The sequence below is a fragment of the Solea senegalensis genome, linkage group LG11 (assembly GCF_019176455.1).
Source record: "Solea senegalensis isolate Sse05_10M linkage group LG11, IFAPA_SoseM_1, whole genome shotgun sequence".
In the NCBI taxonomy this organism is placed as follows: domain Eukaryota; kingdom Metazoa; phylum Chordata; class Actinopteri; order Pleuronectiformes; family Soleidae; genus Solea; species Solea senegalensis.
Window position 1 is genome coordinate 7,773,150 of NC_058031.1, and position 20,235 is coordinate 7,793,384.

General features: G+C 43.6%; 1 protein-coding gene across 3 annotated transcripts in view; it reads left to right on the top strand.

Moving 5' to 3' along the window:
* plxna2 (plexin A2) overlaps nt 1-20,235 on the top strand; it is a 165,654-nt gene that overhangs the window by 26,188 nt on the left and 119,231 nt on the right. For all 3 annotated transcript variants that reach the window (XM_044038260.1, XM_044038261.1, XM_044038259.1), the window contains exons 2-3: nt 832-2,159; nt 5,963-6,145. In XM_044038260.1, coding sequence (XP_043894195.1) covers nt 960-2,159; nt 5,963-6,145 — 1,383 coding nt within the window. In that variant the 5' untranslated portion in view covers nt 832-959. The remainder of the gene's footprint in view (nt 1-831; nt 2,160-5,962; nt 6,146-20,235) is intronic.

Here is a 20,235-nt window from a genome sequence, read left to right on the forward strand (position 1 = left end):
ATTTTCAACTTTACAGTACTGCCACCGTTACATTTGTTGTTTTAGCAAATGCTATAATCACCATACAGTACAAATATTTCTCAGTCACACCCTTAAAATACAGGACATACAGTATGTAGACTGTTTTACAATAACACAGCTTCTACAGGTTCAAGTGTCAAGTATTTAGTGTGAATCACCCTTACATTTAAACAACTGCACGACCTTGGCTCTCTTAAACCTCTTGGTAAAACCTGTGTTTGTCACAGTATGGCATGTAGAAAAATATCTGCTCTGAAAAAGCACTATACGCCAGGTTTATGTAAGAGCTGAACTCATTGACAGCTTGCTAATACTGCACAAAGGGCCGCTTCATTCCTATCCAAATGCCAGCGCTCACAGAATTTGACAAGACGTAAAAACAACAAAGATGGTGGTGCCCTGAGACGTCTGCGCAGCACTGTAAAGATGACAGTTTATTAAAGGTTTTTGGAAAATGTGAGTGTGTGGGCAGAGTTGTTCTTAGAAACCTCTCGCTCAGTGTGTGACAGCTGCGATTGGTGTGTGAGTCAGGTCAGGCTAATTTCCGTTTCTGTAACCTGCCTCTCTTTCCTGCATTGTCCTGCCCTATCCAGCAACTCCTTTGGAATGTACATCGTAATGGTTTCCGGCAATTGTCTGAATAAACCTCCACCATCTTACTCCTCAGCTCATTGCCTCACTGAAGTCCAACTTTGACCTTCTATGTAATGATGTGCAATTTCCAGTTGGTCACACGTGTTTACTTTTTCTGGAATGTGAGTCATGCTTTGATATCTAATGACTTCTCTTTCTTTCTGTTTTCTCTTTCAGAAACATGTGAAGACCCTTGCGAAGCTCTGACCTGAAAGTTAGCCTTCAACAATAAAAAGGCAAAGGTCTCTTCCCCTCATCCATTCTCTCTGAATCCTCTGCACTTCCCCTCGCAGTCCCATTAAACCATGGAGGGCCGAAGGTCTACAAGCAGGACTTTGTCACCTGACCCCAATGTAGGAGCTTTTACTACTTTGCTCGTCTTCTGTCTCTTAGCGCTCCCTGTCTTGTGCAGCGGACAGACACTCACTAGTTTCCACCCTGAACGTCGGGACTGGGTCTTCAATCACCTGACAGTCCACCAAACCACAGGGGCACTGTATATTGGGGCGGTCAACCGTGTGTACAAGCTCTCGGGCAATCTTACCCTGCTTGTTTCCCATGATACAGGCCCAGAGGATGACAACAAGGCCTGCTACCCGCCTCTGATTGTCCAGCCATGTTCTGAGCCCCTTGTCTCTACCAACAATGTCAACAAGCTTCTCCTCATTGATTATTCCCAAAATCGTTTGCTGGCTTGTGGCAGCCTCTACCAGGGTGTTTGCAAACTTCTCAGACTGGATGACCTTTTTATTTTAGTGGAGCCATCTCATAAGAAAGAGCACTACCTCTCTAGTGTCAACCAGACTGGGACCATGTATGGGGTCATTGTGCCGTCACAGGGCCAGGATGGGACCCTGTTTATTGGCACGGCAGTAGATGGGAAACAGGACTACTTCCCCACCATCTCGAGTCGAAAACTGCCCCGTGACCCAGAATCTTCCGCTATGCTAGACTATGAATTGCACACTGACTTCGTTTCCTCCCTCATCAAGATACCGTCAGACACACTGGCACTGGTCTCCCACTTTGATATTTACTATGTTTACGGCTTTGCCAGCGGCAGCTTTGTGTACTTCCTGACTGTGCAGCCCGAGACACCGGAGAACAGCATGTCATCGAGTGGATCCACCAGCGACCTTTTTTACACCTCTCGCATTGTCCGCCTCTGCAAAGATGACCGCAAGTTTCACTCCTATGTCTCTCTCCCCATCGGCTGTGTGAAAAACGGCATTGAGTACCGACTACTGCAGGCCGCCTACCTCGGCAAGCCGGGGCGCGTACTCGCAGCCTCGCTCAACATTGGCGCTCAAGACGACGTGCTCTTCACCATCTTCTCCAAGGGGCAGAAGCAGTTCCATCGGCCCCCAGATGACTCAGCACTCTGTGTTTTCACCATCCGAGACATCAATGCACGAATCAAGGAGCGCCTGCAGTCTTGCTACCAGGGAGAAGGAAATCTTGAGCTAAACTGGCTGCTTGGGAAAGATGTGCAGTGCACCAAAGCGGTGAGTTACAGCAATATCATACAGACAAACACACATGTGCTTTTATCTACTGATTCAGATGGTGATTTACCTAGTACTGTAGACCCAACATTTGATCTAATTCCTAGACTAACAATGAGAAAAATGCCATTTAATCTTGTGCACATCTCAGTGGTCCTAACTGTTGAATGGACCAATGACATCTACTTTGAGTTCCTGTCCCAAAACAAATGAGTAAACAGTAGGAGACCAACCAAAGCTCCTCTCAGTGAACCTAGAAACCACAGCGTTGTAGGGCGTATGCTGTAATGAAAACAGTCATCAGGAAATGCTTTTGAATGCCCTGCATAGCGTACTCATGTCAAATTACAAAGAAGGGGGAGGATGTCTTTTCATTTCTCTTTTTTATCATCCAAATGGTAACATTCTCTTTGAGCATAATATAAACAAACACACATTTTTCTCCTGGAATAAGGGAAAGCAGCTGAAGCTACTCACTGATGCTGCTGTAGATCTCACACACACCAGTCTATTCCTTCTGTATCCCCAATTAGCCGGCAGCAGCAGAAGGCCGAGTGTCTTTCACATGTTGTCATTAAGTTCCTTGATTTCTCCTCATCCCCAGGAGGCTACTGGGCTCTGTGCTTTCATTCAGTATTTGCAATTAAGAATTAAAAAATAGGGAATTAATGACAAGGTAAGTGCCTGACTAATCAATTGAGGGTGTCTTGGCATGCGGGCATTGTCTGTATGTATGCGGTAAAGGTTTGTGATTGCTTATTGTATTTGTATGGGTGCATTTAACAATCTCCTTATATTCCCATTATGATGACAGCCTCTGATCGTCTTTCTTTGTCGACGATCTCCCTCATTCTCCAGGGAATATAATTGACTGGTCCTATTAAAATCACTTAAGTTCCCAATTAGCACAATGTCAGAGGTGATCGTCAGCATGAGGGAGACGTTATCACAAACTAGCTCTGTTGAGTTTTATTAGCTTAGCAGAAGAGGATAATGGAAGAAGCAGAGTAGGTGTCGAGATGACAACACTGAGGGATCCCAAATTGGAACCTTTCTCCTGTGTCCTAGGAGATCCCCATTCATCTCAGTCTGTTCAGAAAGGTTACAACTGCTACCTGCAAAGCTGCATCTTACTCTCCATTTTGTAGACATACACTTGTAAAAATACATCCTGCTCTCCTTTTACATTATACACCATGGATACGCATGCTTTGTGTGCGCGTGTAGCCAGAGATAAGAAGATGTAAAATACGGTCCTTAACACCATGTCCTTGTGCTCAATGAACAGCTAGTAAATCCATAGTATAATATGGATCATGCAGATAGGTGTCGGTGGATTAGAAACTCTCGAAGCCTATACAAATTAACATTTCACAACTGAATATGCCAACCATGCTCACAAAGCCTGCTTGTCTTTTAAATCCTCCACTCGAGCAGAGCGGCTGCTCTGAAGAGCACATATGCTTCACATCTTGTCTTTCTTAAGTAAATAAACAAATAAATAAATGGTCCAACAGGTATGTGTGTGGTATTTTTAGAATACTCTCGTCTGAGATCCAACAAAGTATGAGGTGAGTCAAGGTTTGACCTTGATTTAAAAGTAACTTACACATACAGTCTGAGTGCCTTTTCGCTGGCCCTTGCTAAGTGAAGGTAGCCTCTGAGCTCAAAGCAGAGACTCTTAAGTATACCCTTAGCTCCCATTCCCGTCTCGCAGACATTTCACTTTATGCACATGTACACACGGGCCAAGGCTGAGGCTGGAACTAAGACTGAGCCAGGGGGATCCAGACACAGCAGCCAATCAAAGATTTATCACGCAGCCGTCCAACCTTCTGCCATCTGGAGATGTACACCATCTCTGTTGCCACTTCCAAAGAGGAGAGAGATGATTGAATTCTTTCTTTATCAGGCTGTTTGTGTGTCTTTCTCTCTCTATCTGAGTAACACTATCATCCTGCCTTTTTTGCTAATGCCCCATCAACTAATTAACCACTTGTGGGAGAAGGGAAAGCTGGTATCAATAACACAGATAAACCCTTGGATGGTATCCCAACACATTTAATTCATCCTTCATACGAATGGCAAGCCAGCTACAGCTCTCGATCTTATATTTCACGGTTGAAACAAACTAGGACGGTGACAGTTTGCTCCGTATTGATTAAATATTATGCTGTATCTTGAGTTATTCAATATGGACTGATCACACAGAATTACAGTCTCTTTTTATAGTCTCACCAGAGCCACGCTAAAGATAATCAATGTTATTATATTGTACAGAACAGAGATGTAGTAAATCCGTCCATTTCTTCTCTGCATGGGAGATTTGTGATGACATGTCTTCAAGAAGGTGACCAAAAAAACAAAACCACACGGAATCCATAGGGATTTTGTTGGACTGCCGTGTCTGTTAAGTGTACATCATCTAAACAGTCGAGATATAATCAGAACCATATGGTCTGGAGCCCAACAGACCATATGTGGAATAGCTGCATGCATTTGAGGGAGTAGCTTTTTGATAAGCCAAAGTCTGGAGCTCACGGCTGTCTGTCACGATGGCTGCTTGCGTTCCCAAATGATTAATTATGTATGTAAATATGTAATATTATATGTAATTGTATGAACTACATGTCATTTGATCACTGTAGGAATAAAGGATAGTGTAGGTTCTTTTCTTTTTCATTATTTCACATTTGAATACTGCAGTGCTGCACAATTCTGTGGCTCTGTGCTATTTTAAACAACTGAAATAAAAGGAAATGCCATAATGTGGGGAGGGTGAATGTTAGAGTGGAGGCGATTATTCCCTGTCAGCAATATTGTTTTTGCTCTGCTGATGAAAATGTTCATGGAACTGAATGGTTCTTCAGCTATGGCGTAGGGTGAGGGACTGTGCTGCCTCCCGTACTTGGAGATGTCACTCAGCATTGACAGTGTATGCCATTTTGACAGGGACAAGGACAGGGGAAAGATGCAGCATACAGGCAGAAAAAGAAATTAATGAGTTGGGGTTGGAGAAGGGGCAATATATAGAGAGTTTTTGAGCAAGGGGTTATGGGATATATATTGTATACATAGGAGACTTGCCAGACCGTCTCACTTTACACCACATGGCACTTTGAGGCCACTGCTACCCAGACTGTCTCAGTTGGCTTGATTCAACATTACAAAGACCCCTCTATTGCTCTTCATTCATCCCCTCTTTTCCCGTGGAGTCATCTATTGTCTTGGGATCTTCACTCTGAACAATTCTACCCATTTCAAACCCTTTTTTTTACCCCTAAGAAATAAAGTCAAACCTTTCTGCCAAAGATTATTTCCCAGTGAAATACAGTTTATTACAGACACGTCAGGAGTTTGCGTGGTTATCAAGCGCAGTGTTTGCCAGTGCACGTACGGTAGTTATCATGTAATATGCATCTTTCAGTGATGTGAGGACAGGCAGCGTTAATCAGCCACGGTGAGAACAAGGTGCGGCTCGGCCAGGCCTGGCTCAAACATGTCTTTGCCAAGTAGAACAGAAAGACCAACATGGCTGAGAGACACTTACTTGTGCATCATGAACTCTTTTTCTCTGTCTCTCTCTCTCTCACCTCTGAAATGCTACTCCCACAAGTTTGGCCCGCATTGCTCTTTCCTGTCTCACTCTGTCACCTTCGTCCTTCCTCGTCACTGAGCTGTGTTTTATAGTTCTCGGTTCCTCAGCCATCAAATTTCTTATACTGTAGGTCCATATCTAAGATACTCTTGTCATTGTCATTGACATTTCATTGTATAACCCTAGTTACTCTTCTCTCCTGTAGCCGGTGCCCATTGACGACTCTTTCTGTGGTCTGGACATCAACCAGCCACTTGGAGGCTCTCAGCTGGTGACCGGTCACACTCTCTACACCGAGACCCGGGACCGCATGACTTCTGTCACCTCCTATGTCTACAATGGCTACTGTGTAGCCTTTGTGGGCACCAAGAGTGGTAGGCTGAAAAAGGTGAGTACCACCCCCTCTCCTTTTCCTACCCCTCAGTTAACGGAGCTAGTCGGTGAGTCCTGCCCACTTTATCACTGTGATTCGTAAGAACTCGGGCTGTCCACTGGTCCGTGGGGCACGGACTCTGTGAAGTGTCGTCGGGAAACTTATCTTCTTAATATTTAATGCCTGCTGTCAAAGCGTCAGAGAAGGGTAATGGCGATGGCTGGCTCACTGTACTGGTCATTACCAGTTCCTTGTTATGTGAGCTCCGGTGTTGCAGTGTTGAATAACCTGCAGTGGCCCATTAATTTTAATAGGCACTTTTCTGCCTGTGGCACACCGCGAGGCAAGAGAGAGAGAGAGAGTCCAGGCACTAAACCTCCCGGTCGTGTTGAGAGAGTACAGACACCACAGTGACTTAGAGTACTCTGGCCACTTAATAGTCACAGATTTCACAGGAAACAAGGGCTCACATGTGATCTCTCACTGACAGCATCGGATAGTGAAGGTCGTGAGTGCTATGCTCAGATGTGAAGTGAGATTTCAGTCAACAATGTCGGCCTCGCTGATTCATTTCAGCAACAGCCGCTGCTTGGTCTGTCTGTCACGTGTTAAAATGAGAACGCTGTGCTTCAGTGTAGATAATATGTGTTTGTGTCAGTACATTGTGTCACATTAGCTGCTAATCTAACATTTGGACGAGGCTCCGTAGACTACAGACAGCTGGGCGAAGGATTTGTCACTGTTCTCTTGGCTCCTCCTCCCACGGGGCGGCTTTTTTAAATGACAGCTGGAGTTTGTCACTTGGCCATTACTGGCTCAGCCGCCACTCCCACCACCAACAGCTGCATGAAATGAGAAAGAAACAGGAAAGAGAGGAGAGTTGATAAAACCATTTGGTACGGGTTTTGGCAAGGTCTTTATTATTTAATTCCTGGCAGTGCAACACAAGTGTTGGCCTGAGTTATTTTGGTCTCCATCTATTCATAATTAAATCAATAGACTGATCTGACTGAGAGAATATTCATTCCCCTGTTTGGGCTGTTTAATAATTTAGCATCCTTTTCTACTTGGTAACATTAAAGATACAGGGGAAAGTGTTTTTCTCTGCTGTTTCTGAATCTTGTACATTCTTTTTTTATCATCTTCTTTCTACACTCTTGTCTGCAGCTGTCAAGTCCTCTGCCGCTCTCTTCTGTTCCCTGTTTGAGAATCCGTGCAACATCAGCCTTGTATGCTGCTGTGTAGTCATCACATGGGCATGAGTGTAACCACAGAAAGACTAACATTGGGCTTAACCAGACTATGAGCAAGGCACCTAGAGAATAGCTACTTCAACAGAAAGCCCTGGTGTGGCCACTCAAATTCAGACACTGATGTCAGGAAGATAAGGCTAATACCGCCCTCACTATTATATCAAGTTTCTCCTCATCTTTGAGGTAGCCTTGATGAGAAGACACAAGGACTTTATTTTCTGTTAAAATACCTTGACTACCTTTTTTTTTAGCTCTTGCAAAATATGACATGAATACTGACTCTCAACCTCATGGAGGAAGCACTCATGTGTGAAGAGTAATGAAACGTTGAGCATCTCTCTCAGTGAGGGGCCACACAAACGATTCTGTGGACTTCATGTGCTGCACATTCTGTTGTTTGAAATCACGTGATAACACAAGGCGCTGCCGGCACTGTGCAAAACATTTGCCTGCGAGTGCGCAGTTGGACGGGGACGAGTACTGATTTGCATGATTCAGTGAGCAGCGACTGCCCGCCTCATGTGCATGGAAGATAGTATGACCACAAATAGCTGGCCACTGTGGCAGTCTGCAACGGCGTGGAAAAGGAGAGCATTACTATTCGGTAATGAATAATCAATAATGCTGCCTGTCTGTAATGCCGGGAAGAAGGCTGCTCAGTTGCCGTTGTTATAGGGTGTTTGTGCGTCGTCCAGGTGTTACTCAAGGCGTGGGCGCTGAAACACAAGACTACAAACATATCATTGATTGTTCTAATAAGGTGAAAACATGTTATAACTCAAATATCGACTCAATACATTTAGACGTGGTCAAAATGACCTACTGTAGTTCAGAATGGGGAAGAAAGGTGATTTAAGTGACTTTTAACGTGATGGCGTTGTTGGTGCCAGATGGGCTGGTCTGAGTATTTTACAGATAAGAATGTTGAGCTCCTTGAAATTCCACACACAGCCATTCCAAGGGTTTATATAGAATGGTCAGAAAAAGATAAAATAATCCTGCGAGTAGATGTTCTCTGGGAGAAAATGCCTTGTTGACGCCAGAGGTCAGAGGTGAATGGCCAGATGATAGAAAGGTAACATAACAACTCTTTATAACCAATGTATACAGAAGAATAACTATTATTGTAAGTCGATATAATGTCGTCTTTACCTATGGATACACGACTCTCTATGTGTATATGCGTGTGTGTTTCAGTGCATCTGAAATATGCAAGTGTTTACATGGAGGTTGTCATTCATTCTGCCCCTCTGGTTCACAGGGAGGGCATAGGGATGGGGGCCCTGCTGAGGCCCAGCTGCAGCGCTCCTGCAGAGGGCTGACAGAACACAGTTGCGTGGGACTAGCGGACGGGGAGGGTTTGATGCTTCGCCGGTGACAAAGTTGCATATATACCGTCACGATTCCTCTCGCATCCAAGAGAGAGACGGACAGGTGGAGGGAGAGAGGTGTGTGTTGCAAAAGAATGCACGCTGTGAGTGTGACCCATGATGGGAACAAAAAAATAATGGAAGAGGTTGCAAGAAGGAGGCAAGATAGACAAAGGAGGAAGAAGGCAGTAGAGGAGGGAGGAAGAGACTGTTGAAATGTGAATTTAGTGCTGCCAAAGAAACCAGGGCTGCACCGCTGCCTGTAATTGGATTGGCTTCCTTCCCAAAGAATCCCCCCCGCCCTCCATTTCTTGCTTTCTCATTCAATCCCACTCCTCCCTCCTTCCCTCCCTCCCTCTTGCTCTCCCTGCAGACGGTATATTCCGCTGTTTCCTGGGCTTTGCTAGAGTATACACAAGCAGGGGAATAGCTTTGGTGAATATCGCTGCCTGTGGCAGGCTTTCGCAGGGGATTGATTGAGAGAGAGAGGGGTTAAGAGGGTGGGGAAATAAGTAGGCACTAAGGTGAGGGGAATGCATATACGGAGTGATAGAGTGCAGGGAACAATGATACTGCAGTGGTGAATAGGGCTGAAGAATTTTCGGGATACATCTTATTGAGATTCTTCCGATGGTTTCATGGTTTGCGTTTGGATTCGCGATATCATTTTCTCGAGTCAGCCACAGTTCAATATCCACTCTTAAATAGATCCTAACCGTGAAAGAGCATTACCACAAGACACCATGAAAACATTAAAGGACCTGTGTGTAGGATTTAGTGTATACTGTAACCAACTGAATCATGTGGACTCCAAGTGGATCTGATAATAAAAAGGCCACAGAAATTCACACATATCAGTTTTCAGGTCATAATAATCACATTGCATTACTTTTATGACTCGATATCCTAACACAAGGTTGAGAATGTTTTCAACATGTATGCAGTGCATAGAACACAGATACAATGGAATGGCAGCGTTTATAATTTTCTAATCGTGTTGTTTCAAGATGCATTTTCAATTTCAATACGATGAATTGCCCTAGTTGTGAGCCACATTCAGTCTTTTTCACGGGGTGTAAAGTGCTCACATTTTGTGATGTAGGATACAGTTTGTGATGCTGGGGCATTCTCATTCTTGACCTAGAGTGAAATGTAGTACTATCATATAGCAGTTATGTGTTGAATGTCCAGTATCAGTGTCAAGAGGTTTTCAAAAATTGGTTGTGGACTTCTGGGTGGCCCCCTGGAGGCAATGATTGATTGTGGAGGGGCAGTAGATGTTCACCTCAGCAGAAAGCTGCAAGAGGGCAATCGATATACCAGGTCTCCGTGTACTTTTTTCTTCTTTCACTGAAACCAGTTACAGTCATGACAAAAACGAGACATTTGGTCCTTTCTAAGCTAAGCTATTCTAGATCTATCCGTTTTACATTAATACTCACCAGACTCTTCTACATCATCCACATCATGCCCCTTATGAACCTGGAGAGACTTCAGCAGGCCTCTGTGGGTCAAATTATAAAAATAGTGTCCTGCTATGCAGTTTCTTCCTGATACACATTACTAAAGATTTGCATCATACGAATTGGAATTGGCTATGGGCTGTTCAGTGTGTGCTTAAGCACAGACATATCCCACATGTGGAGGGGGGGCGGGGGCGGGGGGAGGTGTGTAGTACACTGCCTTTGATATAGACTGATAGATGGAGGGCATGGCTGCACATGTAAAATTGGATGTTGAAAGACCCATCCCAGCAGTAGATGAACAGGGGAGGGGGTTAGTGGAAGCTCAGCTGAGAGTTTTGTTATTCAGAGTCTCATGATGAACATCCTCCATCCCGTAGTTCTCATATATCTGGCGTTATGCTGACAAAAGATGCACCCCTGAATTATATAATATGCAATTAAGTAATTAAGCTATGACATACATTAATTAAATGCATTTTATTTTTTATCTTCCAGTGGTTTAAGATTACCATTTCCTCAATACAATAACTTGCACTGTAAGCATTGTTTTCCTTCAAATGCTACAAATTACGGGGGGTTTATGTGTGTGTTGAATGGGAGTAAGGGGTTGATTAGTGGTGGGCTGTATCAGCAGCAAACCATTCATGAAAGAAAATGTCTTCCGGCTCTTTATCCTTCGAGCCTGTAAACGATGATGTGCTGCCTTCAGCCTAATTAAATCTCCCCATCATGCCCTGATAAATAATCAGGAAATGGTGTGGATGATGCCCCTGGCAGCTGATGGAGGACAACTTGAAAGGGAGGTTCAGGTGTTTAACTGGACAAATACGTTGAACTGGTTATTGTCAGCAGAGGGTGCATGGCTCTCTCATGTGGTTCCCGAGCTGGCCTGAATAGCAGTAAGGGTTTGTGTTGGGCAGACAGTGCTGGAGTGTTGCTGAGGGTAGCAGCTGATTAATGGGCAGAAAGTGTCAGGGACTTGAAAGGGCTGTAACTGCAGGCAGCTGCTCCTATAGGGCTGTGGTGGACAAGTGGTCATCCCTCCCCACACCCCCCCCTCCATCCCTTCTCTCAACCTTCTATGCTGTGTTTTCCCCATAATGAGCCTCGGGGAGTTGGTCCTCAGATTCGTGCCCCTTAGAGGACATGTGATCGGAGATCTGTTGCCTGTCAGCCCAGAGGCTGCTCACCTGCCTGCCTTGGCCAGGTGCTGCTTTGGTCGTGGCCAGGTCTGGTCTGGTTATTTATGGAGCAGTGAGCTGTTTGAGGAAAATATAATTGTGATTATTCCGACAGATATTACAATATTCAGTTAAATATATGAGCAATTCAAAAATGTGAACATAGAGATTAGAAATGTTTTCACCATGCAAATGCTCAACTAAAAATAGAACGAAATATAGATAAACTCGGTGCTGGTGGCTTTGCTCTTATGATGTTCCCTGGATTGTCCATGCAAAGTCAAACGAGGAGCACAGTGCAGGGGAACCCCCTCTACTAGACGGAGCCCAAGCAAGACATTTTAAACATTTGAGGCAGTCAGACTGTTCTAGAGAGTTTGAGGCTGGGTTGGTGGCAACAAAGCTTTGCCAGCATTTGCTAGCAAAAATAGCAGCTTTTGCTATTATTGGCTATTTGCATGGTTCCAAATTGTCATTTTAATTTCAAAATCATTAATTGTTCAGGCCTACCATATTTGCATTATTGGTACTTGGTACCATTATCGGTATCGGCAGATACTTTGTGATGTTGGCATCGGAAGCATTCCTTACAGAAGAATAGAAATCCCATTCATGCTTCAATAAGCACAGACTGTATACATTTAAATATAAAAAAGCAAAGGTATCAGACACAGAAAAGTCATCCGCAGCTGTGGCTCCCAAAACATCCAGAACATGGCAGGTGGGAAAGGACAGAGATGAAGACAAAGTGACAGACAGACAGACAGACAGGCAAAGACAAAAGAAGTTCAAACTAGCATTCAGGATGATGCCCTTAACAACAGCTAGGTCCCATGGCAACAACTGAATGGAAGCCAAACGTGTCTCCCCTGGGGTACAAATTACTCTGAACAAAAGTGAGGTGTCTGTCGACTGCATCTCCTAAACCACACACACACACACAAACATTCATTCACTCTCTTCACATGTGAAATATGAACCCTGTTCGCTTTAGAAACAACATTCAGCTCTTGTTTACACTTGGTCAATACTGCGCTCTCGTGGGATGGCAACCAGGTAGAATTTGTTTCCAATCATCACGCTGTTATCTCTCACCGAATCATAATAAACATCTTGTTTTTCCGATTGCTGCCGCTTAATTAATCCTACACCGAACAAATGATCGCGTCCAATTATTTGACTTAGAACATCTGCTTTGTTTCGTCTGCGATGTTGTAAATGAAAAGAAAGCCGCCCGACTCGATGCACCTGTTTATGAAGCAGAAGACTAATGTTTTAAAATTAGACATGATGACGAGCGGCACCGAGGCATACGGAGTGCTTCAGCTGAAATGATAGCTGCCAATATGTGTCTGCCAGTCATCATCAGGACTGTCTCTTCTAGATTGCTCTTCTTAAATCATATTTAACTAAGTTTAACCTCAATTTGCCCATCGGCAGCAGCTGCAAGCCTAACATAGCCTGCAGAAATGTTTTGGTTTGCGAGTAAATGAACATTTTCTTCACTTTCCTATAGCAACAAGGTAAACAATGCTGACGGTGAAACCTGCTCTATTTGGACAACCGAGAATTTCTGTTTTATTCTGATGTGTTGATGTGGACAGTAGCTCGCAGACAGGCAATAAATGCTCTCCTCTGGCACTGGAAAATGCTCAGTGAACATCTGTGTTGCACTCTGAGGGGAATACCCTCGGATCACCAGGTGGTCTGAGCGCAACAATTCATCCATGTGGAACTCTCGTGGAGCCTGAAGTGTTTTCTTTTATCCCACAGAATGTTTCATAAAACAAAGTTTGTTTCCAGGAATGTGTTATTTTTGTTGACGAGCGTACTCGTTGGGTAAATTCTGTGACCTGGCCTCCACTTGACCCCCTCTTGCTCAGTTCTTCAACCTGAGCCAGATAAAGCTGCGGCCAGCAGCAGCAGCAGCAGCAGCAGCAGGCTCTGCCTGTCTTCCATGGCTGTCTTTAGAGTACAAGCGTCTCTGTCTGCCAGACCTGGTCCAAACACTTGGCTGTTAAAAGGCCAGCGGAAGACTGAGAGCCCCTGCAGTTCCATTCATCCCAGCCTTATATCTGCTTTTTCCCTCTCCGTCTCGGTGATTTTCTCTCTCTCTCTCTCTCTCTCTCTCTCTCTCGTTCCCTCCGTAGTGAGTTAAATGTAGCCTGGTCAGTCACCCGGCTGTCCCCTTTCATTTTCCTTCCTTCTTCTTCTTCTTCTTGCCCCTCATTCCTCTCTTTTTTCCCCCCCGTCTCCTTCTGTGTCTCAGTCTCTCCTTCTCTTCTCGGGCTGAGACTCGTCTAATGACACAGCCTACCCTGCAGTGATCTCATTTATCACATTCAAACAGCACTCCATTGCTTTCTCTCCTTCTCTCTGTCTCCCTCGCCTTTCTCTCCGTCTAATTGCTTGCTCTTTTCTCTGCCCGTGTCTCGAAGGAAGCGTTTTTCATTATCTAACAACAAGAGACAAATGCTCATACGGCACGTACATTTCTTTTTTTTCTTTTTTTTTGTTACTACAGATGGATTTTATACATGTACGCTTAATTTAGCGAAAACAGATTTGCACGAGGACTCAGCCACGCAGATATAGCTTAATCCCTATAGACACACAAACAGAATCATATATATCCATGAATATCACGTGCACTCCTCATTTATTCATTTATTACAGAGATCTGTTATTTTGTCTGAGCAGAGTGCTTCGTTTTATTAGATTATTCATGGCAAATCCTTTTATTTATTTATTTATGTATTCATTCATTTTAGCAAGCAAATTACCCTGTTAAGTGCATCCCATAATTGGACCTCCAATAACTTCATGACCGAGATTAATTAATCCATTGTCAATGAGAGTCTCTTTTCACCAGAGACTGTTTGTAGAAACGTAGAGTTGCTGTAATCCAGTTTCTAAAGCATATTCTCTTATTAATTGGGATACAATTAAGTTGATGGCAGCGTAATTTACTTTGCTTTGCGTGGATTTTCTCATGTGTGGATGTAAGTGGGGAAAAAAAGGCGTACAGTCGGCCTTGGCTCACACAAACACAGAGTGTGGGAGTCACACTGGGCCTGTGGCAGTGGATTGTGTGGTTAATGTCGGCAGCAGTAGTTTGTTTAGGAATCGGGGAGCCACATCAAACACTACACGCTGCCCAGATCCACGTCGTCTTGGTTAGGCATTAAAAATGTTCTTTTCTGTGTTCTACAGTACGCCACAATGGGACTGCAACGGTTCTTCAATGAATTGATTATTAATCGATTACTAAATGAACCGTCAACTATTTTAGTATTTGATTCATTGCTTTGAGTCTTTTGTGCGATTATTAAAACAAGCTTCCTGATTTTTCGGCGTCTTAAATGTGGATACTTTCTGGTTTCTTTATTCCATATACCAAATAAATCATTACATTTAAGATTGTTGTTTTATAGACAAAACAAAATCATCATTTCCAGGTTTTGGTTTAACAATGATCAATATTTTTTGACATTTTGTGGACCAAACAAGTACTTGAATTAATTATGAAAATAATCGTTAGTTGCAGCCATTACAGAGTATAGTTCTTTTAATTTTTTTTAGTAATAATTAAATAAAGTCTGCCAGTCATTTTGTTTATGGTATGCTGCCCTATAAACACCATACAACCACCACAACACAGTCCGGATTTTCCCCGTTGATCTAACCAGCAAAGTTGTGTGTTTGTTACCATGTCAGTTGATGTGCCAGACCATCATTTCTGAATGTATGTCCAAATGGGACAGGTTCAGGGCCTGCATCCATGTCAAACATACGGCCCGGGGGCCAGAACCGGCCCGCCAGAGGGTCCAATCCGGCCCACAGGATGAATTTGTTAAAATTTCACACTAATCTAAACGTAATGTCAAATGCTCCAGATACCCGCGACTAAATGTTTGTGCCTTTATAGATCCAGTGTGCTGTGTAAATAGTAAATTTAGGCACGATATTGTTGAAATTGCACTTATATTTCTCAAGAAATTTCATGTTTTGTAAAATTAAATGTAAAACAAAGGAGAAAAAACAAAGGAGTTCTTGTTGTTCATAGGCTATTATTTTACTATTTTTACTGGTCCGGCCCCCTTGAGATCAAATTGTGCTGTATGTGGCCCCTGAACAAAAATGAGTTTGACACCCCTGCTCTAGGGTGTGTACACACACTGTATTTGTGCTACAGCTTATTCTGGTTTACAATCATTTACATAGTTATGTGGGAATTGAAAAACTTAAAATTGAATTTTGTGCTGGTGCAGCTAAATGAAAAAGCAATGCAAAAAGTTAGTCCGGAGCCCTGGTCCAAAACATTGTTGAAAGGCAGGACCCCCCCCCCACAGCCAACAATATTCCTGTTTTGTCTGCAGCCAATAACGACACTGCAGGGCGAACATTTGCAATCTGTAGAAATTCTTGTCAGTGGTTGCGTCACGGTTATTGATCTGTTAAGGTGGAAACAGTCAAGTATAGGTGTAAGCCTTGTTATTTCCTTTCCTGCCTTAGGCACGAGATCAATTGACTTCCAACAGGTCAATTAAAGAGAAATGTCTCCCTCTGTCAAATTCAGTTCTTGACTTTTGTCCTCTTGAGTTACAAGCTGGCATGAAATGGGATTGTTTTGTTTTTTTTCTGTTTGTTTGTCTTTTAACTTTAGTTTCCCTCCTGACCTTGCTGCAGTACACAGAGAAAGAGGACAAACAGAGAAAGAATAAACATCTTTAGGACAGGAGAAAAACGAAAACAAAACTGAAATAGATCAGAGTAGAGCATCTATCAGAATGGATGGCTGGCTCAGTGCCAGGCTTTATTGATTCGCTTCACAAAGCTCTTGAATGGGCCAGATAACTGTGATTAGCCAATTCATTACCGCTGGCTATTGGAGTGGTCCAGAATTAGATAAAAGGGAGGGGTGACTGTAACTTTGTAAACTTGTGCAGAAGCTGTGACCCACAACAAAGGGAATGTTTGTGAAGTCCCTGATTAATTTCATCTCTACTTTACATGCAGCATGTAATGATCGCCCTTATTACGGAATGGAAAACATGCATTGTTTATGTGTCGGATGGCATGCATAACGACTTCATTACTCAGGCAACCACAACAGCAGTCCTCTCATCTACTTTGCAAATGTGCACTGCCATTTCAAGTGCCTTTTCAAGTTGCCCGGCTCTAATAGATGGTAGAAATGAGCACTGTTTTGGCTTTGATGATACACTAAACTGTTGTCTGTGCAAAGGCAAAGTGAGTGTGACAGCAACTAATGTTTCTGTCTGATACTGAGGCGGCTTTACGGCTTCTCTGTCTCCCACTTTATACAAGACAGCAGCAGTTACCAGCAGCCCTTACTGTTAAGCTTGTCTGGGTGACAGCATTTTTTATTGCATTGCTATGATCGCGCCCGTGTTTACAGGAAGCTTTCATGAGCGCCACACAAATCTGTCCTTTGATATACGGGTTTCAACATTGTATAATCATCTGGTTATCATTTATTATGTATGTTCTCACTATAAGAATTAGGGATCGTAGGAAGATGTTTATCTTGCTGTCCCTTTTCCCTGTGAGATACTCACTTTCTCTGATTTGCTCTGTTTTCGTCACACGGCGTATCTGCTTATTTTTCATTTTCTTTCTCAGTCTGTCTCCCTCTTACCACAAGGCTGTCATGTAACTCCATCTAGTCATCAGCCTAATGAACAGTGATACAGCGCTAATCACACGTGATAATATTTCTAGCCTCTGATGATCTCCACTTACTTACCTTTACCTGCTTGTCAGTCCTGCACCTTTATGCACACACGTGCATTTCTTTCCTCCCCGACAGCTGAATGTCAGGTCTTGGCCTCACGCTGTCATGAAACGGAGCCGTCAGCCCAGACTGCTTAATAGTCCGGCCATCCAGCAAAGACCGTCCGCCATCTTAATATGATTGGACAGTTGCTTCTGCATTGAACGTATCACACTGTACAGCATGTTGTGTTCACTGACATGAGCTTCTTGGTCACCTTTGATTACAAAATCCATCTGCTGGTGCTTGAATATATTTTTTAAGTCATTTGTGGCAAAATAATACAATTTTTATTTTTATTTATTTAACTGTGTTTAAAGGTAGGTAGAAAAACAGTTAGAGCAGGCTACATTTTGAATTCAAAAGTTCCAAGTCCCCGTTCTTCAGACCTCTGAAGCGACACCGTTTTTTGGGGACGCTAACTTTTTTGGACACTTGTTCAAATGATAATGTGATGCTGAAAAACAACAAATCCTCTCAAAAAATCATGAAGATAAATAGAAACAGCCTCACCATGGCATCCACTTGCAGCCCTTTCTGTCGCCACCGTTCAAACGCAGCACCGAAAAACGTGTTTAGTTTGCGACCAGCACCTGTTGTTGGCAACTTTTCTGCCATAACTTTGCTGCAACCGTCACGTTGGATTTAACAAGCTAGCATAAGCTCTGGCGTTGCCTTCTAAGCATGCCCGATTATTGCACGAAGAAGGGTACAGACATGCATCACGATGCAACTAATGAATCTGGACCGTTCATTATGAATGCCATCAGACACCACACTGTGACTGGGAAGATCGGAATAGCAACAGAAAGAGGAAGACGAGTGAGAGGCCAAAGACATTAGATACTGTTTGAAAGGAGAACGGAGACAAAACAAAGTTAAATGTAGAAAAACTGAGTGTGTAAGAATGTGTGTGTTGATAGATTTATGGACAGATTCATCGTAAAATGGAGGGAGCTTATATATGTGTGATTATGAAGATGGTCTGGCATGGGTTATACCAGACCATGGAAAGGGCACGAACAAGGTCATGTTATCAAAGAGGCCTCCTCCAGTCACAGGTCAGCTCAGCCACCGCTGTTATTCATTAAATGCTAATGGTTAGCGGGTTGGGAAAACATGCGGGCCGCTGGTAACTTGTCTTAATGTAAGGGTCAGGGCCACAGTTAGGGGTGAGAACACCCCCCCATCACCCCCCCCCACACACACACACACACACACACACACTCTGTGTCAGATTGGATTAGCAGTTGCAGCGGAGAGGTGGTGATGTGAGCATACGGTCAACGTTTTCCTTGTGTGCTTGGCTAAAAGGGAGGGGGGATCGAACTTCTCTGTGGGGAATAAGGTGTTATCGTCATTAATAGTCAAGTGTTGGTACATTTGTTAACCACAGTTTGGTGCTGCTAGAAGCAGCAGCTGTCGGCTCAGTGGGGGTATATGAATAGGGCAGGTGTGTCACACATGGTTAGCCTTGTGCCAGTCAAACAGTGTGATTGGAGGACAAAGATCATCTCTATTGTCCCGTATCATCCTAATCCCATCCTATCATCCTTTATCTGGATCATCCTAACGCATTGTGCCACAATGTGTCACTGAAGGTTTACGTGCATTTCCTTTTTCAAGCATTTGTACGAGAGAGGTGTGCAAAAAAAAAACCAGCCTTGATTATACATTCAAAAGTCTGTATTTCACTCTGTTTCAAGAGTGTTTCATCACGCAAATGCATGCACACACATGCACATGCACTCGCTGGGGTGGTAGGTGAGGGTCTCATGCCTTCCTACTCATTAGGAAATGAAAAAAAAGTGTATGGTGGTTTTGTTTAACTCTAATAAGCCCACCTTTTTTGTGGCTGGCTGAACATTTGAGTGCAGGTATGCTGTGCTGGAAGCCCAATTGGAGGGTGGGGGATGATTGGATGAGAAGGTGTGGAAGATCAGATGACTGTGTCGGCTCCCCGGGATCGTTGGCTGAAAGGGGATAGGACGGTGTTTGGGTTACTCCATGTTGGGAGCACTGTCCTCTTTATATAAGACACACTTGAACAAAGTGCAACTGATCAGATTAGCTTGGCTGATCAGATTTCTCAGCAGGTTATTGGCTGCCAATGTCTGAACATGTTGAGGAGGAAATGCTGCCAGTACTAAACACACTGAAAAACAAAGGGAGTAGAATGAGGGGATTATACCCACAGTTATTGCTAAGCTTTAGTTGGAAAATAGATGATGATGGGACATTGATTTTACTGAATTAAGTTGTGATCAGAGCGGCTCAGGCTGTTAACATGGTAAACATCCATCTTTTTGTTCGCGGAGCTTTGCTTTTCTCCATCTGCCGTCTTTCGCGAGGGTGAACTTAATCTTTTTGGCAGTATGAGAGAAATTCTAACGTCTACCTTTGGGTCTAGTCGGAAACAATGGCAGCAGGATAAATTGTACCAATCGAGGAGTGCTGGGTTCTATTGTTAAGTTTGCTATTGTGCGAAAGAAATTGTTTCTGTTCTCGGGTTGAATGAATCCCTCCTTCAAAGACGAGAGATCATTGAAACTTAACATCAGAGGAGGAGAAAAACAAGAACATCAACAGACATTCACAGTCTTCACTTAATTCTCTATTTATTTTCTCTTTCACTCCCACTATTCACTATGTATTTTTCCTCTTGTTTCTTATGTATTAATGTAACCTAAATCTTTGTCCTTTTGTCTTGTGTTGTGTTTTTTTTCCTCAAATGCCCAATCCCTCGTCCTGCCCCTCTGTCTGTGTCTCTCATTCTCCATGGCTTTTTACCCGTGATCCATCCAGGCCAAGCCACAATCCCTTATAAGGCCAAAGAAAACCCCCATCTGGCCTCTTATTTCCATATCAGATCTCCAGTTACAGACAGGGTTTACACAGGATCAAGCCAGGAATGTGATGCTGCCTCACCATCAGCTGTGCCACAGACCTTGCTATGCTCTCTGCTTGTTGGGCACAACCCTGGTTACACCTCCTTGTCTCACTCACTCACTCACTGTCTACCACTTTATCCTCCACAC